This window comes from Schistocerca serialis, chromosome 8, assembly GCF_023864345.2.
Source record: "Schistocerca serialis cubense isolate TAMUIC-IGC-003099 chromosome 8, iqSchSeri2.2, whole genome shotgun sequence".
NCBI lineage: Eukaryota > Metazoa > Arthropoda > Insecta > Orthoptera > Acrididae > Schistocerca > Schistocerca serialis.
In genome coordinates this window covers 441810204-441837432 of record NC_064645.1, presented here as the reverse complement: position 1 = coordinate 441837432, position 27229 = coordinate 441810204, and the positions used below count along the sequence as shown (strand labels likewise).

Below are 27229 nucleotides of genomic sequence, written 5' to 3'. Positions count from 1 at the left end.
TCCCCATCAGTCCTGTTCAAAGCTGATACTTCTGTGTTAGTTGAAGATCAGGATTTGGAAAAAATTCCCAAATCTGTGATCAGTACCCTCAGTACCTTACAAACTTGACTTCAGTTAAATGGGTTGAATCTAAACATATCTAAGGCTCATATGATGCAGTTCAAAACCAAACAGTCAAAATGTGAGCAGAGTAAGTCTGTACACAACAACCAAGATTTAGAAGAAGTTGCCTCAGTCAAGTTCTTAGGTTTAAATGTACATAAAAATTTGAGGTGACATGCACACATTGAATACCTAGCAAACAAACTGAGCAGCTTTGCATTTGCAATGCAAATATTATCAACTGCAACTGACATGGACACACGAAAAGTATGGTAGCATATACGAGCTACTTCGAATCCATCATTAGGTATGGTATTGTTTTCTGGGGTAACTCGACAAGCATAGTGCAGATACTAAAAATACCGAAAAAAATCATTCGAAATTTGTGCCTGCAAATCACAAAGAACCATGTTGACCATTATTTAGAAAACTTAAAATATTAACTCTGCCATCTTTATACATATATGAAATTATTATATTTTTGTACACCAGACATGAATTATTTGAGGGAAACCATTTTGTCCATTCACATGATACTAGAAATAAAGAATATTTTATGCTCTCCACCCACTGCCTCAGACTGTATGCCCAGGGACCTCAATAAATGGGAATGAAAATTTGTAATAAGTTAAAAGGAAACAACTTGATGTAGATGAATTTAGGTTCACTTAAAAGAAAGCTATATGACATACTGACACTGAAATGTTATTACTCAGTGGATGAATTCATGCAGGACAAACTGGGAATTTGAGCTAGATACAATGTGTTACATATTCCAAGAAATATCCTTATAGTGTTATTAATTATTGTAGTGCTGCTATTTATTAACGTAAAAATCATTGTAACTGTATTATAAATTTTTGACATGTCTCCTGTATGAAAACCAAATGAATTGCAAATGTATGTCATGAGATGAATAAAACCCATTTCTCAAAATTTTAGTTGTTGTAGTGATGATACATGATGGCATGCTTTAACACGCAATGGTTTTACAAGCATTACACCGATACTGCATATTTCTGATTGTTGCGTAATGTACTCTAGGAATATGTTTGCAGCTTCAGCACCAGCAGTGTGAGACATCTTCATGTTCTCTCCTCCTACATCCTTGTCTTCATCACTTTCACCATAACTTTCTTGTGTGCTTTTGATTATCTCCTTATCTGTTAAGTTTGATCATAAATAGTTGCTCGTCCAAGATTTTACTCAGCAGTGATGACTTTCTGCGAAGAACCTCACTTCAGCTTATCTCTAATTTCCAGTTCCTGCTTGATTTTTAGCATAATGTGTTTCCTTTTAGTAGCCATTACACTGAACTGTAAAGAAAGCTACAATTTCAAACATGTGTAGCATTGTTTAACATTGTAATTAACTAACCACATTATTGCACATAATAATTCATTTCTGCTTGAGCAAGTGAAGGCTGATGTGAGCTGGATTACTGAGAGGCCATATTAGTGAGAGTTTAGTTTATAACATAGGCTTTGTTGTAGATGAAGCAGGTGGCAGGCTTCGGTTCATTGGTAGTGTACTAGTGAAATGCAGTCATTCTACAAAGGAAATTGCTTAGAAAACAGTTTTGTAACTCCTACTAGAATATTGCTCTAGTCTCTGGGACTCATTCCAGATAGAATTAACAGGAGATATTGATTTCATATGAACAAGGGAAGCACAGACGGTCACAGGTTTATTTAACAGATGGGGGAGTACCAAGAATCAGATTAAAGAGGTGAATCTAAGAGTATACAACAACCCTCTATACACCACTCCCACAAATATTGCAAGCACTGGATTAGATTAATTACAGTGCACACACACGCTTTAAAACATGTTCTTCCAATGGTCCATGTGTGAATGCAATGGGAAGAAACCCAAATTATTGGTACAATGGGAATTACCCTCTGGCATACTCTTCACTGTGTAGTGATCTGGTGTAGCTGTGGGGAAACAAGAGTGAACATGAACAGTTCCGGATTGTCAGTATATGCTCGAGTCTTCTTAGGATGTTGTGAGGTTCGTCAGTAGTTTGGGAGATGTGTGATGTGCGGGGAAGCTGCAGATAAACCAGCAGTGAATATAAAATAGTTCTTTAGTAATTTATTAAATTTAAGTGACCTTCTGACTGCTCCTCTCCTCTGGCGCAGCCCAGTGTTCTCCCATAATATTCTATTGTTGCAGCAAGCAAGTGAGACACAGTATGTGGACAATACGTGCTGCTGTGGTGGTGGCATGCTGATCTAGTGTCACAGACACGCCAGAACTGGGTCGTCAGTGGCGGCTATAGCACTACACTTGGCTCTACTGCAGCACAGCACAGACAGCTGACAGTGTCTCCTGCTGCATTGCTGTCCAGAGTCTTAACTCTGAACCGTTGGCTGCAAAGCGGCAGCAAATGGCTGGCAGACTTTGGCAGTGACGAACAGCCCCCCAAAAGCGGTGGCAAAGTGTCAGATGCCGAGTCTTGAGCAGTCAGACAGTGCTCCTCAGATTGGGCCCCACAGTGGCAGTGGTAACGGCGACATATTTATAGTGAAGACTCCAAGGCTGCAATTGACAGTCTGTTGCTCAACTGGCTGTACATCACAAGCTGGCTATGAGGGCTGCATCATACTTACAGCATAGACTCTGAGGCTGCATCAGTGGAACTTGGGGCAATTACTAACACAAGGCAGGCACAGTGTATGGCCCTGCTGAGCCAGTCATGACATACTCGGTTAAGCGGGGGTTTAACTGCAGCTGCTTGGTGCTGACTACTTGGAAGGTTGGAACGGGTTCGGTGACTGGCATCGGTCTGTAGTCACGTGGCAGTGTGTCAAATTTAAAATGCTTCCTGAAGTCCCAGGTTGCTGACACGCGGAAGTGGCAGTACAGAAGCAGGCACATGACGAGGGGTACTTCAGTCAGAAGGACGGTTACTGTAGTTGCTGCTCCTCCAGATACGGCACTGGTACTGACTGTGTCTGAGGCTGTTACAACAGCATTTTGCAGAGTATGGCTGTAGATACAGCCAAGAGCAATGCTTTTAGTTCAAGTAGTTTATTCAAGGATGCCAGCAAAGATTTATTTGCGTGAATAGGAGAGTGTATAAAAATATGAATTGTATAAAAAATAATAGTACTAATACTTCTTGTATTACCCATTTCAATATACACGTAAAATACACTTGCTAATATAATGGGTGGATCATGTAGCCACATTAACATGTTGTTGTGGTCTTCAGTCCAGAGACTGGTTTGATGCAGCTCTCCATGCGACTCTATCCTGTGCAAGCTTCTTCATCTCCCAGTACCTACTGCAACCTACATCCTTCTGAATCTGTTTAGTGTATTCATCTCTTGGCCTCCCTCTACGATTTTTACCCTCCATGCTACCCTCCAATACTAAATTGGTGATCCCTTGATGCCTCAGAACATGTCCTACCTACCGATCCCTTCTTCTAGTCAAGTAGTGCACAAATGTCTCTTCTCTTCAATTCTATTCAATACCTCCTCATTAGTTATGTGATCTAATCTTCAGCATTCTTCTGTAGCACCACATTTTGAAAGCTTCTATTCTCTTCTTGTCTAAACTATTTATCATCCACGTTTCACTTCCGTACATGGCTACACTCCATACAAATACTTTCAGAAATGACTTCCTGATACTTAAATCTATACTTAATGTTAACAAATTTCTCTTCTTCAGAAACGCTTTCCTTGCCATTGCCAGTCTACATTTTATATCCTTTCTACTTCGACCATCATCAGGTATTTTGCTCCCCAAATAGCAAAACACATTTACTACTTTAAGTGTCTCATTTCCTAATCTAATTCTCACAGCATCACCCGATTTAGTTTAACTACATTCCAATATCCTCGTTTTGCTTTTGTTGATGTTCATCTTATATCCTCCTTTCAAGACACTGTCCATTCCGTTCAGCTGCTCTTCCAGGTCCTCCGCTGTCTCTGTCAGAATTACAATGTCATCAGCGATCTTCAAAGTTTTTATTTCTTCTCTATGGATTTTAATTCCTACTCCGAATTTTTCTTTTGTTTTCTTTACTGCTTGCTCATTATACAGATTGAATAACATCGGCGATAGGCTACAACCCTGTCTCACTCCCTTCCCAACCACTGCTTCCCTTTCATGTCCCTTGACTCTTATAACCACCATCTGCTTTCTGTACAAATTGTAAATAGCCTTTCGCTCCCTGTATTTTACCCCTGCCACCTTCAGAATTTGAAAGACAGTATTCCAGTCAAAATTGTCAAAAGCTTTCTCTAAGACTACAAATGCTAGAAACATAGGTTTTCCATAATCTATTTTCTAAGATAAGTCATAGGGTCAGTATTGCCTCATGGGTTCCAACATTGCTACAGAATCCAAACTGATCTTCCCCTAGGTCGGCTTCTACCAGTTTTTCCATTCGTCTGTACAGAATTCGTGTTTGTATTTTGCAGCTCTGACTTATTAAACTGATAGTTCAGTAATTTTGACATCTGTCAACACCTGCTTTCTTTAGGATTGAAATTATTATATTCTTCTTGAAGTCTGAGGGTATTTCACCTGTTTTGTAAGGCCTGGCTATCCCAAGGCTGTCAGTAGTTCTAATGGAATGTTGTCTGCTCCCGGGGCCATGTTTCGACTCAGGTCTTTCAGTGCTCTGTCAAACTCTTCACGCAGTATCATGTCTCCTATTTCATCTTCATCTACATTCTCTTCCATTTCTATAATATTGTCCTCAAGAACATCGCCCTTGTATAGATCCTGTAAATACTCCTTCCACCTGCCTGCTTCATTTACTGCATTTTTATATTTTCTCCTTTCATCAATTAAAGTGAATATCTCTTCTGTTACCCAAGGATTTCTATTAGCCCTCGTCTTTTTACCTACTTGATCCTCTGCTACCTTCACTATTTCATCTCTCAAAGCTACCCATTCTTCTTCTACTGTATTTCTTTCCCCCATTCTTGTCAGTCGTTCCCTAATGCTCTCCCTGAAGCTCTCTACAACCTCTGGTTCTTTCAGTTTATCCAGGTACCATCTCCTCAAATTCCCACCTTTTTGCGGTTTCTTCAGCTTTAATATACAGTTCATAACCAATAGATTGTGGTCAGAGTCCAGATTTGCCCCTGGAAATGTCTTACAATTTAAAACCTGGTCCCTGAATCTCTGTCTTACCATTATATAATCTATCTGAGACCTTCCAGTGTCTCCAGGCTTCTCCCATGTATATAACCTTCTTTTATGATTCTTGAACCAAGTGTTAGCTATGATTAAGTTATGCTCTGTGCAAAATTCTACCAGGCGGCTCCCTCTTTCATTCCTTACTCCCATTCCATATTCACCTACTACATTTCCTTCTCTTCCTTTCCCTACTATCAAGTTCCTGTCACCGATGACTATTAAATTTTCATCTCCCTTCACTGTCTGAATAATTTATTTTATCTCATCATACATTTCATCAATCTCTTTGTCATCTGCGGAGCTAGTTGGCATATAAACTTGTACTACTGTGGTAGGTGTGGGCTTCGTATCTATCTTGGCCACAATAATGCGTTCACTATGCTGTTTGTAGTAGCTTACCCACATTCCTATTTTCCTATTCATTATTAAACCTACTCCTGCATTACGCCTGTTTGATTTTGTATTTATAACCCTGTATTCACCTGACCAGAAGTCTTGTTCCTCCTGCAACCAAAGTTCACTAATTCCCACTATATCTAACTTTAACCTATCCATTTCCCTTTTTAAATTTTCTAACCTACCTGCCCAATTAAGGGATCTGACATTCTACACTCCGATCTGTAGAACGCCACAACGTCGCAACAAATAACTTGCTAAATAAGATGCCATATCAATGAATTACTGGGCTTTTAACCACACAGAGATAACCCAAATACATGATTTGTCCTTGATTTCTCAAAATCACTCGAAGTTAATGCTGCTTCTGCACATTCCAAAACTGTGACCATATTCTGTAATGTAATTCAGCATTAAAGGTAACTAGTCAAAGTGTTGAGTCATCAACTTTTCTAGCTTTTGGAGGAATCCTTTATCGAGCTACAGTACTCATACACAAGCATATATATGTGTCTATGCCCCCCCCCCCCCCCTCCACACACACTCACATGCACAGAGCATTATTGTGCCAAATGGGAATGCACGTTCCCAGACTTCAATTTGGCAATAGCCGTGGGTGGTGATTTGTATCAGGTGGAGGGAGCAGGATATGGGTTGGGGAAGAGTGGCTGATGGCTCAGACGGAGGCCGTGGGTGTACAACATAGGAATCCAGAAGGGAGAGGCAGCAGGTGTATGGGGTAGACATGTGACACATATGCACATGAACCAGTGAATTCATGCAGTGTACTGTGATGATGATGTGGGGTGGGGGGTAGATTGGGAAGTGGTGACAGACCAGAGGAAAGGGAGACTGTTGGAAAGAGGATGTGGATGCAGGGGATTAGTGAACATTGAGAGTAGCTGTAATACAGAAAGAAAGGACATGTTGCAAGGATAACTCCCATCTATGTAACTCAGTGAAGCTGGTGCTGGTGGGGAGGACCAGATGGCACGGGCTGTGAAGCAGCCATTTAAATCAAGCATACCACGCTCAGCATCTCTTTCTCTCACTGGGTGGTCAATTTTGCTCTCATTCATTGGGATGGACAATTATTTGATGGTTAAGACCATATAAACTGCTGTACATAAATTGCCGCAGAGCTGGTATATGGTGTAGCTGCTTTTACAGGTGGCCTTTGATGGGATAAGATAAGCCTGTTGCAGTAGCCACCAGAAAGATCGCGGGAGGCGCACATCGGCACGGCGCGTCACGGACGGTAGTTGCCGCAAGTAGGGCCCCGTCCACCAGAGGGCACGCAAGAATTCGGATGCAACCCTGCCCAAGCAGGGCCAGGAGCCTTCACCACTTTCACTAGTCACCCATACAAACTGAAGATGGCATCAGACCCAAGCAACAGGCATATTGGTGTTGACATGAGCAATAACTTGGCAGATGACTACAACCTGCAACCTCGATAGCTGCAGGAGGCCTCCTCCTTATCTCAGATCTGGCACCCTGACAGACTTACTGAGTGCACATAGGATTTATTTCCAGCCCTGGATGTTATTTCCCTAATGAAATCCATAATTCACCTAAAATTGAAGCTCCCAACAACTAGCAAACCCCTGCCCCCATGTGCCTGCTCAAATCCTGCTGCAGCAGTGGCTGCTTGTAAGGTGAATGGGCGATGTCAGATGCCAGTCCCCATATGCACCCTCCACCTTGAGCGATGTGAGTAGATTAGAACTTAATTGTATAGATAAAAAATCTACTCACCAAGTGGTGGCAGGAGAGCACACATACATAGGTACTGAAATTTGCAGGCCTTCAGAGCCAGTGACTCCTTTTTCTGGAAGAAGGCTGAAGGGGAAGGAAGAGGAGTAAAGGAAAAGGACTGGTGAGATTTAGGAAATGGAGAGGGTATGGAAAAGTCACGGAAGAAGGCTGAAGGGGAAGGAAGAGGAGTAAAAGAAAAGGACTGGTGAGATTCAGGAAATGGAGAGGGTATGGAAAAGTCACCCAGGGCCCCAGGTCATGGGGAACTTATCAGATAGGATGGGAAGGGAAGACCTATTGTTGGGGACTTGACCAGATGAAATTTGCAAATCTGAGAGCTTCAAGGTGGAAGAAAGGGTAATCTGCAAGGCAGATATTACCAATAAAACATAGTGTATGTGTTAATAAGAACAGTAAGCTAAGTGTACTGTATGTGGTAGAGGTGGCGGACGGATAGACAGGTCAGAAAATAAAAGGTTAGAAAACAAAAAGATAGTGAGGAAAGGAATAATTAATGAGAAGATATGCTGAAACCAAAGAAATTAATATAAATTAAGGCCAGGTGGGTGGGGAGAACTGAGAACATGTTGTAATTTCAGTTCCCTCGTGCAGAGTTCTGGGAAGTACCACTGTTGTACCACTGTTGTACTTAACCAGTGGGAATGTGTAATTGAGGGTCTACAACAGCTGCCAGACACCTCTACATACAGCATCTGCCATCAAGATCCCATCCCTGTGATACAAATTGACCTACAGTCCCCTCTTAAAACCTCAGATCCCTCACAAGGACAAACAGCTCAAGCCATAGAACTTCTTACCCCACCCAAACCACACACCCCCGCCTTTTACCTTCTTCCTAATATCCACAAACCCAATCACATTGGCTGGCTTCAAACACTGTCTTCAAACACCCACCAAAAGTATACCTGCCTTAGTTGATCAACCTATAGTACAAGGACTTCCCTCCTGTATTGAAGACACAAACCATTTCTTAGATCATCTGAAATCTGTGGCCATCCCTCTACCAGCACACACCTTGCTTGTCACTCTTGATGACACCTTCCCCTATACCAGTGTCCCCCATATACACAGTCTGACTGCTGATGAACATTTCCTGAGTCAGCATCCACATGATTTGAAACCTATGACATCCTTCCTGCTCACCTTAATCAACTTTGTACTTACCAAGAACTACTTTACCTTTCAGAGGAAGACATGCAGACAGATCAAGGGCACAGCCATGGCAACCAGGATGGCTCCTTCCTATGCCAACCTATTCATGGGTCTCTTGGAGGAGGCTTTCCTGGGATCCATAAGCCTTCAGCTCTTTGTCTGGTTTAGATACACTGATGACATTTTTGCCATATGGTCTCATGGTGAGGTTGACCTTTTAAAATTCTTGGAGTTTTTAAATACATTCTCCAAACTAAATTTCACAGGGTCCTTTTCAGATTCTCATGCCACTTTCAGTGATGTTGACCTCATCCTCACTAGGGGTCAGCTACACACTTCTGTTCACATTAAACCTACTAATAAACAACAGTACTTACATTTTGACAGTTGCCATCCTCTCCATCTCAATTGATTCCTCCCATGAAGCCTTTCCATTCGAGGCAAACATATTTGTTCAGATGGAGACACTTTACAGTACCAGCCTAGTTCAGAACCAGAATTCGCGGGCCATTACATCCAGTCCTGGTACTACTGATTCCTCCGGAAAATGGCTTAGGAGTACACCTCTTGTCACTTAGCCTGGTTATGAGTGTATTAATCAGCATCTTCAACAAAACTATGACTTCCTAAAATCATGCCCTGAAATGAAATCCACTCTGTCTAACATTTTGCCCACTACACATAGAACAGCTTTTCATCACGCTCCCAATCTCTATAATATTCTCATCAGACTCTATGCTCCTTCTGGATCCATTTACATACCCTACAGTTCCTGTCCCTATGACTATCCCTGCTGTAACACTTGCCCTCCTACTGTACCTTTATCAGCCCTGTAACTGGCAAAGCTGATACTATTAAATAGAGAGCCACCTGTGAAACAATACATGTCGTGTACCTGCTGTTATGTAGACACTGTTTGGCCTTTTACATTGACATGACCACCACCAAGTTATCAGTCAGTATGAACGGGCATAGGCAGAGTGTATATACTGGCAGCACACAATATCCTCTTGCAGAGCATGCTCTACAACATGACAATCATGACCTCAGTGCCTGTTTCACCACACGTGCCATATGGATTCTTTCCCCAGACACTAGTTTTTCAGAACTCTACAGATGGGAATTGGCATTACAGCACTTCCTTGGTTCTCATCACCCACATGGCCTTAATTTAGATTAATTTCTTCAGTCTCAGCATTTCTTCTCAGTTACTATTCTTTTCTTCAGTCCCTTTGAGTTTTCCATACCTTTTATTTTTTAAGCTGTCTATTTATCCCTACCACCGCTAGCACAGAAAATGATTTAGCTTTCCACTCTTATTAACTCATGCACAACATTTTGTCATTAGTCTTTATCTTGAGTATCACACTATTTTCCACATTTAAGCTCTCAGGTTTGCAAATCATGTCTGGTGTGGTCCCCAACAATCAGTCTTTCCTTCTCATCGTGTCTGGTAAGTCTCCTCTGATCAAAGCCCTCTGTGTGGCGTTTCCAAACTCTTCCAATTTCCTAAACTTCACCAGTCCTTTTCCTTCACCCCTCTTTCATTGCCTTGAACTCTTCTGCCGGAAGATGTCAGGGGAGTAATTGCTTGAATGCAGTGTTACAACTAGACTTTGCTTCCTGCCTGTCTGAGCTGAACCACTGCAAAGCACTTTCGCTGATTTCATACATCTATAATTTGTGAATAAGTAAGGAGTGCTTCATTGAATCAAATGCGTTTGTCAGGTCTCGGAATACCCTTAGCTAATGTTGAGCATATCTTTTGAGTAAATAAACTGAAGGTATTTACAATGTTCTTTGCTGTGCTTGGAAGACAAACTGTTTTTTTTTTTTTTTTTTTTAATTATGCCATTTATTATAGCAAAATTTTGAATTTGTTTTGCTTTTCAAACACTTTAGAGTTCCATTTGAGCGGCCAAAATGCAAAAATGTTCGTAACTGACTTTTAAAAATCATGTCCTAGTATTTTATCTTGGATTCATGAAATATTATGTGTGATCCTAGAGAGAGTTGTGCAGTTGTAAGATTGTTTACCTACAGCCAACAGTTATTAAGAATAGAATTGCTTGGGCTTCTACTGCCAGAGCCTGTTGTACAGGTCATACTGTTGAAAATTATTACTGGTGAAACCAATATTTCAACCAAAGTTACAGTCACTGAAACTTACTCGCCCCCCCCCCTCCCCCCCCCCACCCCCCCTCACCCTGTCAGTAATAGTTTTACCCAGAAAACTTTGTGTCAACTTATTAACAAATTGGTGTAAAATGTTAATTGACTGAAATGACAGTTTCTATTTTGAGATTTCTGCCCAGTTTACTCCTGTGAGAATCAAGGCTGGCATAGAAGAGAAGCAAATAGTAACTAGAATTTCTACAGATATACACAAACACAGACAAACACAATTTTTTTCCCATGATTGACATAAGAGGTAAAGTGACACCCACAACTACAAAATCTTGCAGGCCCTCAGCAAAGATTTTAAAGTTGTGTAGTAGTAGGGGGCATCGTCACATTAATTCCAGTTTCATTAAGGCTTTATTGGAATGTCAGCTATGTTTCTAATAGATGCATCACATATCTGATGTGTTACCAGACTTGTGTGTCCCTCAATAGATATTACTTATTTACCTTATTTTTTGTTCCAGGCAAAGGCAGCAACTGGCAGCTACAAAGAAGCAGAAGAAATATTTCTTTTGATAAAGAATGAAAAGTTTAAAGATGAATATGTTTATATCAGCCATTTAGCCAGGTGCTGTAAGTGTTCTTTTTTTTTTTTTCAAATATTCTTAGTGTACAGCAAATTTAAATTTAATTTTTTCATGTAACTATTGTTTTATAGAATCCTTTTTTCTAAATTTCCCTTTATTTCTCAATGGTTCAAGGCACGTGCGAGATGTATGAGAAAAGTAAGAGACTGATTTTTCATCTACCAAAGCTTTCATTTATTTATTTACTTTTTATTTGTTTCCAAACAACAATATTGCCCCCTCAAAATAGTTCCCGTCACCTGCTGTACACTGGTAGAGCCATCATTCCTAGTCTTGCGAGTAGTGCTAAAAGGCTTTCACTGGTAGGGCTTCAGCATGTCAGTCACATTCTTTTGAATGCTCTCCAGAGCATTTTTCAATTTCTGGAAAAGAAAAGTCTTAAGGGCTCAGATCAGGTGAATGGGGGGCTTTGGAACAACAGGAATGCTTTTTGAGGTAAAAAATTCCATGATAGAAGTGGCCGTGTAACATGGAGAATTGTCATGATGCAGCATCCAGTAGTTTGCAATGTCTGGTTTCGTTCAGTTCACCCTTTTCCTGAGTCCGTTTAAGTTTAACAGATCACCATCATCCTTATTGTTAAATGTCAGTCTGATCTCAGAAGACCATGCACGTATTTTATGTTTTCATTGGTTTTTGAATTTGAAGACCTCCCTGAGTGAAGTGAATCTTCAGTGCATTCTCCATCTTTCAAAACATTCAACTTTTCAAAGCTCACACTTGTGGATTCTGCAAGTTCAACGTAAAATCTGATGACATAACATTGCTCTAAATTCTGCTGTTCCATTTCCATAACACCTAACAAAAATACAACTTTACTGATGGTGCTCTCAAAAATTATCTGATTGCTGTAGGGAGCTGAAACTTGGACTGAGTTTCTGGAAGGAATGAACACACCAGTGTACACAAGTAGAACAACACAGCATTGCAGATTGCTTGCAGTGTTGTCAGCCTCATTACTTTTCTGACACACCTCGTAGGTGCACAAAACAACAATCTAAATTATTCTTCTTAAATCTGCGATATAAACAAACTTCACTGCATGTACAATATACATACTGGCTGAAAGCCACTTCACAGCCAAATGAGAAACAGAAGACTCAAATGTGTCCCTGTCATAAGCACATTCAAAAGCAAAAGACTGTCAGCTACCAGGTGAACCAGTCCAATAACAAACATACACATGGAAAAGTGTCGAGCAGAGCACTGTTACAATTGAGTTGTGGAGAGAAGTAATTGCCTTTTATCGAGCAAGGTGGCGCAGCAGTTAGCACACTGGACTCACATTCAGGAGGACAATGGTTCAAAACCAGTTGTGAAAATACGTAAATATGTCTGTATGCAACTAGAGCTTCTGTTCATTAAAATTAATATCTACAGTTATGGATGGCCTTTGTCCAAGATGAAGAGCATATTCAATAACACAATGTACACTGCTTCCACATTCCCCGCACCCTCTTCCCAACCTTTCTTCAAAGTGATGATGACACACAGTTGCCAAAACATGTATGGGTAAATAAAAAAGAAGTATATTGTGTTTTGAATAAAGTGGAATTTAAAAAAATTGTAAACATGCAAAAAATGTTAATAGAAGCTCCAAATGTGAGCAAGATTGTGAGCCTTAAACAGGAACATAGTCTACATGGAAATTAATTTGATTTCTAGTATTACAGGTATGACTGTCAAAATGAAAGAAGACACTGTCTTATCTGATGTTAAACTTCCGGGCTTTCTCATTGATGCCAAATTAACCTGGCAACAGCACACCAAACATGTATGTTCCAAACTTTCATGGGTCCTGTACCTCTTGAGGAAACTGAAAAGTATAGTACCAGAACAGTACCTTCTAACTGTGTACTATGCAATGTTCCACAGCCACATCAGTTATGGGCTGTTGTTTTGGGGCCATTCTGCAGGCTGCAAGAATGTGCTTTTACTGCAAAAGAAAGCAATGAGAATCATTACTTCAAGCAAAAAAACAGACTACTGTAAACCAATTTTCACCAGGTTAGGAGTTCTGACTGTGTACAGCTAGTATATATTGAACTGCCTCTTCCACATAAAGAGAAACCATGATATTTACAGAAAGAGAAATGAAGTTCACAAATACAGCACTCGCAACAAAGACAGTTTTGACATGCCAAGATGTCGATTAGCAAAGACACAAAACAGCTTCCCAATGGTGGCCCTAAAGTTGTTTAATGCTCTACCTGATCACATTCAGTCTTTACCATGGGAGCAGTTTAAAACTACTATTTTGTGTAAGCTAAAAGAGCAACCCTTCTACAATATTGAAGAATTCTTCTCTAGTAATAGCATTGTGTTTACTTGAGCTGCAGCTCAGTTCCATGACTCCAGCAGCAGCCATTATATTTAATTTCATTATATACTTGTATCTATTTTATAGCTGTGATATTATTGTAATCTAATTTATAACTTAAATATGTCTTGGAGTATTAAATTACTATTATAGTAGAGTTGTATTCATGTATTTTGATAATGTTGTATCTCGACACTGTCTGTCCGGCTGTGGCTGGTGAATGACATAGAATTGGTAATAAATGGTAAACGGTAATAGCCAAAGGACTGAGTGACAGGAGTCTTGACTAGGGATTGAGCCTGTTGACCAATGAGAGAGAAGACTGGGCTCATAGATAATCCCAGAAATTGCTTCTCCGAGAATCCACATCTCTGAGATATTTTCAAAGGCTTGACTTTCCCATTCAGTAATATGAGAATGCTGCAACAGTGAACAGCACACTTGTGAAACAGATATTTTCTTGTACCATTAATTTTCTTCTGTATAATGATATTATATATCTTTATGCTTGTGTTAATAGTTTCAGTTATGAAACCAAACACTATTAAATTTATCTTTATTTTAATTCTAAATTATTTATTTTTTAACATTTATTTATTATTAATGTTGTTTTGCTTCTTTATACTAATTTTGTACAGACACTATGAACCACATGTCCATGACATTTTGCTGTATGCATCTTATTGTTGACACTCGCAAATGACACGGTAGGGTATAACCTTCTGAAGAAGGGCACTAAGTGTCTGAAACCGGTAAAGAAATTAAATTTCATTTATGCAGCTAGTTGCTACTTATTTCATTATATACAACTTCAGTTGCTAAGGGTGGATAAAATACTACATTTATTTATTCCTGTTTTTGCCTCAGCACAATTGTAGTGCCTTCCTGGAATTATTTTGTATGTGCAAAAGATAAGATACTAGAGATTCTATATATTTTTTTGAGTAAAAAAAGGGAGGAAACAATCTCTTACAAGCTCAGCTACTGCAGCCAAGGCTGCAGTCCTCCTGCCTCGGCCAGCCTCCCATTGTGTCCCGTCATCTGACGTTAGTGGGGTTGTTTGTAAGAGGCTTGTGTCCTTGTGGTTGGATACTTGGTCCTCACTTCAAGGAAACAAGGTCTGGGCAGTAAAACCGTTCCCAACTGCTTGGACAACCTCCTCCCGACCATCTCGGTGAGAAGAGGTCCTTCTGACCAGGTTGCGGATTGGGCATTGCCGGTTTAGCCACTGCTACCTGCTCTCCGGTGACCCAGCCCCGCAGTGCCCTTGTGGTCATGCATTAACAGTGCACCATGTTTTATTGTTGTGTCCCCGTTTTAGTCAATCTCGTGTTGTCCTGTCTCTGCCATCTACTTTACAGGATATTTTAGCGGATGACGCTCGAGCAGCTGCTCATGTTGTTCGTTTTATTACTTTGACTGGATTGTCCAAAGACATCTAACTCTTTCACTTATTTTATCTGCATCTTTGTAAGAACTTTCTGGTGTGCCCCCCCCCCCCCTTGAGTTTTACTAGATTCTATGTGCTCTAACAATTGTGACTGGGCGCTAATGACCTCAGTAGTTGAGCGCCCTTAAACCCCCCCCAAAAAAAAAAAAAAAAAAAAAAAAAAAAAAAAAAAAAAAAAAAAAAAAAAAAAAAAAAAAAACAAGCTCAGCTACTTATGGCTAAGAAAAATGTAAATGTTGTATGCTATTGTTGGCCATGATGCTCCCAGGGAGCTCAGCCACCTAAATTTGAAAGAATTTCTTTCTTTCCCACCCATTGTCCCTGTTTCTTCTTTCAAGTTTGAACGTTATGTATTAAGAGTGAAGTTTTAATGTTTTTTACTATGATGAGTTCATGTGGAATGCAGTTCTTGTACATCTACATCTACACACATACTCTATGAGCCACCTTATTGTTCATCGTGAAAAGTACCTTGTACCATTACTGGACATATCCTTTCCTATTCCACTAACAAATAGAGGGAGAGAAACAACTGTCTGTATGCCTCCATATGAGCCCTAATTTCTCTTATCTTATCTTCATGATCCTTTCTTGCAATGTACTTTGGTGGTGGTTTTTTCAATCAACTTCAAATGCCAGTTCTCTAGGTTTCTCAGTAATGTTTTGCTAAAAGAACTTCATCTTCCCTCCAGTGATTCACATTCGAGTTCATGAAACATCTCGGTAATACTGATGAGTTGATTTTATCTACTGGTAACAAATCTAACAGCTCACCTCTGAATTGCTTCAGTGTCTTCCTTTAATTGAATTGGGTGGGAATTGCAAACACTTCAGCAGTACTCAAGAATGGGTTGCACTGGTGTTCTATATGCGGCCTCCGATATAGTTAAGCTACACTTTCCTAAAATTCTCCTGATAAAACCAAAGTCAACTGTTAGCCTTCCCTACTACCATGCTTACATGCTCCTTTCATTTCAAATTACTTTGCAGCATTATGCCTAGATGTTTAATTGCTGTGACTGTGTCAATCAGCACACTACCCATGCTGTACTCAACATCACAGGATTGTTTTCTCTACTTGTGTGCATTACCTTATGTTTTTTCACATTTACAGCAAGCCGCCATTCATCACACCAACTAGAAATTTTTTCTAATGCATCTTGTATTCTCCTATAGTCAATCAATCATGACACCTTCCCATACACTACCACCCCCCCACCCCCTCTCCCCAACCCCCCACCATATCTGAAAAGCTAATCTGTAAGCTCGGACATTTGTTAATACTGCATAGTGGTACCACATACAATCTAGGAATATGGGATCTTCCTTGTTTGTGTTGTTGTTGTTTTGTCATTGATGGAAAGTTGGGAGAGAGTGAAACCTGGTCCCGGCGTATCATTGTTGAATGAATTATGAATTATCATCAGTAGGATGGCATTCTCACATACCCTGGGACTATGGAGAGGTAATCAAGGACATGAAAAAGTGTGGTGTAAAGTCCCTGATTACCAATCAGGTACTCTGCACCCCCAGCTTTCTTTCTCTTGCTGACTAAATACTTCCACCACAAATTTCTTCCTTAACCAGTTTTTGAACTGGCTTGCACCAAGTTGAGTGCTGCCATTCAGCCTGCAGTCAGCATCTACCTGTATATGCTACTAGCCACCTTACACGGGTGGCAGAGTATATTTGAGGTAACTCTAAAATTTCTGCCCTTACTGTTTCCATTCATAAATGGAGTTTAAGACAAGCAACTTCTCAGCAAGTCTTTTTATGAGCTCAGATTTATGTGATTTTACTATCATGGTATACAGGGTGGTTCATTGATAGTGACCAGGCCAAATATCTCACGAAATAAGCATCAAACGAAAAAACCTACAAAGAACAAAACTCATCTAGCTTGAAGGGGGAAACCAGATGGTGCAATGGTTGGCCCGCTAGATGGCACTGCCATAGGTCAAACAGATATCAACTGCATTTTTTTTAAATAGGAATCCCCATTTTTTTATTACATATTCATGTAGTACGTAAAGAAATATGAATGTTGTAGTTGGACCACTTTTTTCACTTTGTGACATATGGCGCTGTAATAGTCACAAACGTATAAGTATGTGCTATCACGTAACATTCCGCCAGTGTGGATGGTATTTGCTTCGTGATACATTACCCATGCTAAAATGGACCGTTTACCAATAGCGGAAAAAGTCGATATCGTGTTGATGTATGGCTATTGTGATCAAAATGCCCAACGGACGTGTGCTATGTATGCTGCTTGGTATCCTGGACGACATCATCCAAGTGTCCGGACTGTTCGCCGGATAGTTAGCCTACATTATTTAAGGAAACAGGAAGTGTTCAGTCACATGTGAAACATCAACCATGACCTGCAAAAAATGATGATGCCCAAGTAGGTCTTTTAGCTGCTGTCGCAGCTAATCCGCACATCAGTAGCAGACAAATTGCGCGAGAATCGGGAATCTCATAAACGTCAGTGTTGAGATTGCTACATCAACATCGATTGCACACTTAGCATATTTCTATGCACCAGGAATTGCATGGTGACGACTTTGAACGTCTTGTACAGTTCTGCCAAGAGTAATTATGGGACGATGACAGATTTTTTGCATGTGTTCTATTTAGGGACGAAGCATCATTCAACAACAGCGGTAACGTAAACCGGCATAATATGCACTATTGGGCAACGGAAAATCCATGATGGCTGCGACAAGTGGGACATCAGCAACCTTGGTGGGTTAATGTATGGTGCGGCATTATGGGAGGAAGGCTAATTGGCCCCCATTTTATCGATGGCAATCTAAATGATGCAATGTATGCTGATTTCCTACATAATGCTCTTCTGATGTTACTACAAGATGTTTCACTGCATGACAGATTGGCGATGTACTTTCAACATGATGAATGTCCGACACATAGCTCGCGTGCGGTTGTAGCGGTATTGAATAGCATATTTCATGACAGGTGGATTGGTCGTTCACCGGATCTGACGTCTCCGGATTCCTTTCTGTGGGGAAAGTTGAAGGATATTTGCTTAAGTGATCTATCGACAATGCCTGACAACATTCATCTACGCATTGTCAATGCAAGGGCAAACGTTATGGAAGGCAAGCTACTCACTGTTGAGAGGAATGTCGTTACACGTATTGCCAAATGCATTGAGGTTGACAGACATCATTTTGGGCATTTATTGCATTAATGTGGTATTTACAGGTAATCACGCTGTAACAGCATGCGTTCTCAGAAAAGATAAGTTCAAAAAGGTACATGTATCACATTGGAACAACTGAAGTAAAATGTTCAAATGTACCTACGTTCTGTATTTTAATTTAAAAAACGGACCTGTTACCAACAGTTTGTCTAAAATTGTGAGCCATATGTTTGTGACTATTACAGCGCCATCTATCACAAAGCGAAAAAAGTGGTCCAACTAAAACATTCATATTTCTTTATGTACTACATGAATATGTAATAAAAAATTGGGTTGTTGTTGTTGTGGTCTTCAGTCCTGAGACTGGTTTGATGCAGCTCTCCATGCTACTCTATCCTGTACAAGCTTCTTCATCTCCCAGTACCTACTGCAACCTACATCCTTCTGAATCTGCTTGGTGTATTCATCTCTTGGTCTCCCTCTACGATTTTTACCCTCCACGCTGCCCTCCAATACTGAATTGGTGATCCCTTGATGCCTCAAAACATGTCCTGCCAACCGATCCCTTCTTCTAGTCAAGTTGTGCCACAAACTTCTCTTCTCCCCAATCCTATTCAACACCTCCTCATTAGTTATGTGATATACCCATCTAATCTACAGCATTCTTCTGTAGCACCACATTTCGAAAGCTTCTATGCTCTTCTTGTCTAAACTATTTATCATCCATGTTTCACTTCCATACATGGCTACACTCCATACAAATACTTTCAGAAACGACTTCCTGACACTGAAATCTATACTCGATGTTAACAAATTCCTCTTCTTCAGAAACGATTTCCTTCCCATTGCTGGACTACATTTTATATCCTCTCTACTTCGACCATCATCAGTTATTTTGCTCCCCAAATAGCAAAACTCCTTTACTACTTAAAGTGTCTCATTTCCTAAGCTAATACCCTCAGCATCACCCGACTTAATTCGACTACATTCCATTATCCTCGTGTTGCTTTTGTTGATGTTCATCTTATATCCTCATTTCAAGACACTGTCCATTCCGTTCAACTGCTCTTCCAAGTCCTTTGCTGTCTCTGACAGAATTACAATGTCATCAGCGAACCTCAAAGTTTTTATTTCTTCTCCATGAATTTTAATACCTACTCCAAATTTTTCTTCCATTTCCTTCACTGCTTGCTCAATATACAGATTGAATAACATCGGGGAGAGGCTACAACCCTGTCTCACTCCCTTCCCAACCACTGCTTCCCTTTCATGCCCCTCAACTCTTATAACTGCCATCTGGTTTCTATACAAATTGTAAATAGCCTTTCGCTCCCTATATTTTACCCCTGCCACCTTCAGAATTTGAAACAGAGTATTCCAGTCCTTATTGTCAAAAGCTTTCTCTAAGTCTACAAATGGTAGAAACGTAGGTTTGCATTTCCTTAATCTAGCTTCTAAGACAAGTCGTAGGGTCAGTATTGTCTCACGTGTTCCAATATTTCTACGGAATCCAAACTGATCTTCCTTGAGGTCGGCTTCTATCAGTTTTTCCATTCGTCTGTAAAGAATTCACGTTAGTATTTTGCGGCCGTGACTTATTAAACTGATAGTACGGTAATTTTCACATCTGTCAACACCTGCCTTCTTTGGGATTGGAATTATTATATTCTTCTTGAAGTCTGAGGGAATTTCGCCTGTCTCATACATAGTGCTCACCAGATGGTAGAGTTTTGTCGGGACTGACTCTCCCAAAGCCGTCAGTAGTTCTAATGGAATGTTGTCTACTCCCGGGGCCTTGTTTCGACTGATGTCTTTCAGTGCACTGTCAAACTCTTCATGCAGTATCATATCTCCCATTTCATCTTCATCTACATCCTCTTCCATTTCCATAATACTGTCCTCAAGTACATCGCCCTTGTATAGACCCTCTATATACTCCTTCCATCTTTCTGCTTTCCCTTCTTTGCTTAGAACTGGGTTTCCATATGAGCTCTTGATATTCATACAAGTGGTTCTCATTTCTCCAAAGGTCTCTTTAATTTTCCTGTAGGCAGTATCCATAGTGAGATAAGCCTCTACATCCTTACATTTGTCTTCTAGCCATCCCTGCTTAGCCATTTTGCACTTCCTGTCGATCTCATTTTTGAGACGTTTGTATTCCTTTTTGCCTGCTTCATTTACTGCATTTTTATATTTTCTCCTTTCATCAATTAAATTCAGTATCTCTTCTGTTACGCAAGGATTTCTACTAGCCCTCGTCTTTATACCTACTTGATCCTCTGCTGCCTTCACTACTTCATCCCTCAAAGCTACCCATTCTTCTTCTACTGTATTTCTTTCCCCCATTCCTGCCATTTGTTCCCTTATGCTCTCCCTGAAACTCTGTACAACCTCTGGTTTAGTCAGTTTATCCAGGTCCCATCTCCTTAAATTCCCACCTTTTTGGAGTTTCTTCAGTTTTAATCTACAGTTCATAACCAATAGATTGTGGTCAGAGTCCAGATCTGCCCCTGGAAATGTCTTACAATTTAAAACCTGGTTCCTAAATCTCTGTCTTACCATTATATAATCTATCTGAAATCTGTCAGTATCTCCTGGCTTCTTCCATGTATACAACCTTCTTTCGTGATTCTTGAACCAAGTGTTAGCTATTATTAAGTTGTGCTCTGTGCAAAATTCTACCAGGCGGCTCCCTCTTTCATTCCTTACTCCCATTCCATATTCACCTACTACGTTTCCTTCTCTTCCTTTTCCTACTATCAAGTTCCTGTCACTGATGACTATTAAATTTTCATCTCCCTTCACTGTCTGAATAATTTATTTTATCTCATCATACATTTCATCAATCTCTTTGTCATCTGCGGAGCTAGTTGGCATATAAACTTGTACTACTGTAGTAGGCAGGGGCTTCGTGTCTATCTTGGCCACAATAATGCCTTCACTATGCTGTTGGTAGTAGCTGACCCACATTCCTATTTTCCTATTCATTATTAAACCTACTCCTGCATTACGCCTGTTTGATTTTGTATTTATAACCCTGTATTCACCTGACCAGAAGTCTTGTTCCTCCTGCAACCAAAGTTCACTAATTCCCACTATATCTAACTTTAACCTATCCATTTCCCTTTTTAAATTTTCTAACCTACCTGCCCGATTAAGGGATCTGACATTCCACGCTCCGATCCGTAGAACACCAGTTTTCTTTCTCCTGATAACGACGCCCTCTTGAGTAGTCTCCACCCGGAGATCCGAATGGGGGACTATTTTACCTCCGGAATATTTTACCCAAGAGGACGCCATCATCATTAACCATACAGTAAAGCTGCATGTCGTCGGGAAAAATTACGTCTGTAGTTTCCCCTTGCTTTCAACCGTTTGCAGTACCAGCACAGCAAGGCCGTTTTGGTGGTTCCTATTTAAAAAAAACGTAGTTGATATCCATTTGACCTATGGCAGCGCCATCTAGCGGGCAATCATAGCACCATCTGGTTTCTCTCTTCAATCTAGATAAGTTTCTTTCATTTGACGCTTATTTCATGAAATATTTGGCCCGGTCACAATCAATGGACCACCCTGTATATATGGGAAGGAACAATATATTGCTTGACACTTCTTGGAACACACACTCTCAGATATTTTAATGATAAACCTCTGACTGTTGCATAAGGATTCTCTTCTAGCATATGCCACTAATGCTCGACAAGCATCTCTTGGACACTTTTTTACTTACTGCGATAGGGTGTTCCAACACTGCCCTATGGGGCAAGGTCGGCACGCTCGCGGGCAGGAGCAAATAGTTTAGGCTAACCATCAGATGGCTTCTCTCGATGTGTCTTGCACGTGCACAAGCTGCTTGGCCACCCCTGGTCTCCTACATTTAGCAGCAGAATATGATCATATTATGTTACATCAACTGCAAGACTGTGTTAGCATCAGTCATGTGCCCATCCCTGCCCATACCCACCCAGTTGCTCCAGGCGGGCATATGAGCCCTATGGTATAAGAATTTGTGACCCAGTTAAAGGAAATGCAATTTTCTCTCTCAAAAGTTCTGATTTTCATTTGTACTCTGGTTTGTTCTTTGTATGTTATCTATTTGTTTACTACAGATACGCCAAAAGGGGACTTTTTTGGGTGTCATCATCTTCTGACTGGTTTTATGCGTTCCACAAGGAGACACTACATGGACAAATTTCTGTTCCATTTTAACACTTAGCAAAGTGTCGTCACATAAGAAAAAATATGATTGGAGAGATCAATCCAAGCAATTCCTCTGAAGACAACTTTTGTTTCCTGGTCAGTTTATTTCTTTGTTTCTTAACTCTAGTAGATTTGTCATTTATTCTGTCCATCACTTTGCGAATATGAGGGGAATGTTTGCTAGAAAGCGGCTTCACATCATTTTTGAACATCAATACTGTTTTTATGTTGATGGAATATCATTAGGTATATCTACCTTTGAAATTCAAAATCTTTATGGCACCACCCATAGTCTTTCTATTCAGAAAACTCATTTAACACAGTTTCATAAACATCATCTGTTACTTTATCATTTTCTTCCAGTTCCTCTCTGTCTTCTTCAAAAGTGTATTCTGAAGACCCTCACCGATATTCAGTACACACTTCTGAGTCGGTATCTTCAAATTCTTCATAACTGCAGTCATCAGCTCTTGAGACGAATAACTTTGTTCTAGTATTTCCCACTTCAGATAATTCTGTAAACACCAAAACTATATGCAGATATTTTTACACACACACACACACACACACACACACACACACACACACACAATAACAAACAGCAAATGCAAAAATAACAACACACACAGCACAACAATTGCACTTCACTTTAGCGTACTAGAGTTTGTCATGCAGATGTGGCTGACAGAGCATGCAGCAGAAATAATACATGCAGTGGGCTGTGTCCGACATATGTGAGAGACCCATATTTTTTGTGTAAAATAATATTTCCATAATATTTACAATGTCACCCTGACTCCCACATGAACCATGATTCTTGCCCAGATGGGAAGGTTGTACACCTCTCTGGCCAACATTAGCCGAAATGGCCTCATTGTGCTGGTACTGCAAATGTCTGAAATCAAGAAGAAACTACAGCCTTTATTTTTTCCAAGGGCATGCAGCTCTACTGTATGGGTTCATGACTATGAAATGCCCTTGGGTAAAATAGTCTCTCAATCAGACCAGTGGATGGGGAGAATGTCATTTTCAGGGTAAACAAAACTGGCATTTACAGGTCAGAGTGTGGAATGTTAGATCCCTTAATCAGATAGAGAGGTTAGAGATTTTAAGAAGGGAAATGGATAGATTAAAGTTAAATACAATGGGAATTAGTGAAGTGTTGTGGCATTAAGAACAACAGGCACAGAAAAGTAGGAAATTAAGGAGATGAGATCAGGATAAATTGAAAGAACAGAGATTGTTGGGAGTTTTGAAGGGAGCATTAGGCAATGCTTGACAGAAACAGGGAAGAAGACAAAAAAAGGCAGGATATTTGGTCAGTTGAGTACAGGGTTATAAAACAAAATCAAGTAGGAGTAATACAGGAGAAGGCCTAATAACGAGTAAGAAAGTAGAAATGCAGGTAAGCTTCTATCAACAACATAGTGAGGACCCACCACAGTTGTACACGTTTATATGCCAGTTATCTCCGCAGATGATCACACGGGCTGGGGTGAAGGAATGAAAGGGGAAGCACATTGGTAGAATTTTGTACAGAGCAAATTTAATAAATGAAATAAGATTGTATACATAGAAGAGATCTCAATGCAGAGAAAGGAGTCAGATAGATTATATTAGGGTAGGTCAGAGATTTGGGAACTAGATTTTAAACAGCAAAACATTTGTAGTGTCATATATGTGCGCTGAAAATAATTTATTGGTTACGAACAGCAGATTAAAATTGAAGAGGGTGTATAAAGGTAGGAAATTAAGGAGCTGAGACGTGATAAGTTGAAAGGACATAGACTGTTGTGAGTTTCAAAGGGAGCATTAGGCAAAGATTGACAGAAACAGTGTAAACAACACAATAGAAGACAAATGATTAGCTATGAGAGACAAATCAGTGAAGGCAGCAGAGGATCCAATAGGTAAAAAGATGAAGTTTATTAGGAATCCTTGCATAACACAGGAGTTACTGAATATCATTTAAAGAAGGAGAACATAAAAAATGCAGTAAGTGAAACAGGTAAAAGGGAATACACATGTCTAAAAAATGATATTATGAGAAGGGAAGTTGCTACTCACCATATATCGGAGATGCTGAGTCGCAGATAGGCACAACAAAAAGACTCTCATTGTGGTTTCAGTTGCCTGAGACTGCAGTTGTGTGTGTGAGTTGTGTTTGCGTGTGCGTGTGTATGTGTGCTATATGTCTGTCTATTGTTGAAGCAGGCCTTAATGGCCAAAAGCTGTAATTTGAGAGTCTTTTTGTTGTGCCTATCTGCGACTCAGCATCTTTGCTATATGGTGAGTAACAACTTTCCTTCTCATAATATTGTTACACTCCATCCTGGATTTTCCATTGTTTGATTTTTGTATAAAAAATGAGATTGACAGGAAATGCAAAATAGTGAAGTGGTAATGGCTAGAAGGGAAATAAAAGGTTGTAGAAGCATTCATAACAAGGGGAAAGATCGATGCTGACTGTAGGAAAATTAAAGAGACCTTTGAGGGAAAGAGAAGCAGATGAACCAATATCAAGAGTTCAAACTACAAGTCAGTATTAAGCAGAAAAGGGAAACCTGAAAAGTGGGAGGAGTATATAGGGGAGCTATATAAGGGAAATGAACGTGAAGCCAATATTTTAGAAAGGGAAGAGGAAGTAGATGAAATGAGTTGGTACATATTATACTGAGAGAAGAATTTGACAGAGCACCAAAAGATGTAAGTCGAAACAAGGCCTTGTGTGTAGATGACACTCCATCAGAATAATTGAGATCTTTGGGAGAGCCAACCGTGGCAGTACTATTCCATCTTGTGGGAAAGATATATGAGACAGGCAAAATATGATAGACTTCAGCAAGAATACAATAATTCCAATTCCAGAGAAGGCAGGCACTGACAGTTGTGAATATTAATAAGTCATGTTTGCAAAATACTGACAGAAATTAATTACAGAATAATGGAGACAGTGGTAGAATCTGATCTTAGGGAAGACCAGTTTGAGTTTCATAGAAATGTCGGCATGTGTGAGGCAGTACTAACTATGTCTTATCTAAGAAGACAGATTGAGGAAAGGCAAATTGATATTAATAACAATTGAAGATTTAGAGAAAGATTTTGACAAATTTGAGCGGAGTGCATTCCTTGAAATTCTAAAGGTAGCAGGGATAAAATATAGGGAGCAAAAGGTTATTTACAACTCGTACAGAAATCAGACTGCAGTTATGAGGATGAAAGACATGAAAGGAGAGCAGTTGGTGAGAAGAGAATGCGACAGGGGTGTAGCCGATCCCTGATGTTATTCAGTTCTTGGAAAGACAGTTGAAAGGAATGGGTATTGTGTTGAAAAACATTGCAAGATGAACATCAACTCAAGTAAAACAAGGGTAACGGAAAGTAGTCAAATTACATTAAGTGATGCTGATGTAATTAGATTAAGAAACGAGACATTAAAGGTGGTAGATGAGTTTCATTATTCGGACATCAGAATAACTAATGATTGTCGAGATAGAAGGGATATAAAATGCAGACTGGTAATAGCAAGAAAAGCATATCTGTAGAAGAGAAATTTGTTAACATCAAGTATAAATTTACATGTTAGGAAGCCTCTTTATATGTATTTGTCTGACATGTAACATTGTTCAGAAGTGAATCGTGGTCAATAAACAGTTCAGACAAGATGGGAATAAAAGCCTTTGAAATGTGGTCCTAGAGAAGAATGTTGAAGATTGAATGGGTAGATCACATAACTAATGAGAAGGCACTGAACTGAATTTGGGAAAGAGAAATTTATAGCACAGCTTGACTAAAGAAGAAATAGGTTGACGGGACACATCCGACGTGCCAAGGAACCCGTTAAAGATGAAGTGCTGGGACACATGAGTGTAAGAATGCTAAATCTTGATGATCGGTTCTCAACTTTTCACAGAAATCTTGGTGCTTGCTGTTGTAAAATAAATGCTTTAGTGGTTCTTGGCTGCCAAAATTTACCCCCTTGCCTATCCTGCGTACCCTCCTCCTCCCTTCCCCACACCTCCTCCTTAACCCCATCACTCACCTCTCCAGATTGTTGTTTACATCAGACACAGCCACAGTCGGGCACCAGCACCCAGAGACAGTGGCCAAGTTTGTGTGAGTGTACTTCTGTGAAAATATATATGTATATAAACAAAGATGATGTAACTTACCAAACAACAGCGTTGGAATGTTGATAGAGGCACTAACAAACACAAACACACACACAAAATTCAAGCTTTCGCAACCCATGGTTGCTTCATCAGGAAAGAGGGAAGGAGAGGGAAAGACGAAAGGATGTGGGTTTTAAGGGAGAGGGTAAGGAGTCATTCCAATCCCGGGAGCGGAAAGACTTACCTTAGGGGGAAAAAAGGACAGGTATACACTCGCACACACACTCATATCCATCCGCACATACACAGACACAAGCAGACATTTGTAAAGGCCAATATATATATATATATAAAAACAAAGATGATGTGACTTACCAAACTAAAGCACTGGCAGGTCGATAGACACACAAACAAACACAAACATCACATAAAATTCAAGCTTTCGCAACCAACGGTTATATATATATACACACACACACACACACACACACACACACACACACACACACACACACACACTCGGGGCGGTTAGTAGACCCGCAACCGAGCACCTCCCCAGGTGGCGGATAGGGGAATGCGGAATGCCTCCTAGATATAGGTGGTACCGAGGAAATG

At 40.1% G+C, this 27229-nt stretch overlaps 1 protein-coding gene across 1 annotated transcript in view; it reads left to right on the top strand.

Annotated features, from left to right (window-relative positions):
• The window catches only part of LOC126417176 (intraflagellar transport protein 56), a 186053-nt gene that overhangs the window by 147916 nt on the left and 10908 nt on the right, over positions 1–27229 (top strand). The window contains exon 9 of the mRNA XM_050085077.1: positions 11244–11352. Within this exon, the coding sequence (XP_049941034.1) occupies positions 11244–11352 (109 nt within the window). The remainder of the gene's footprint in view (positions 1–11243; positions 11353–27229) is intronic.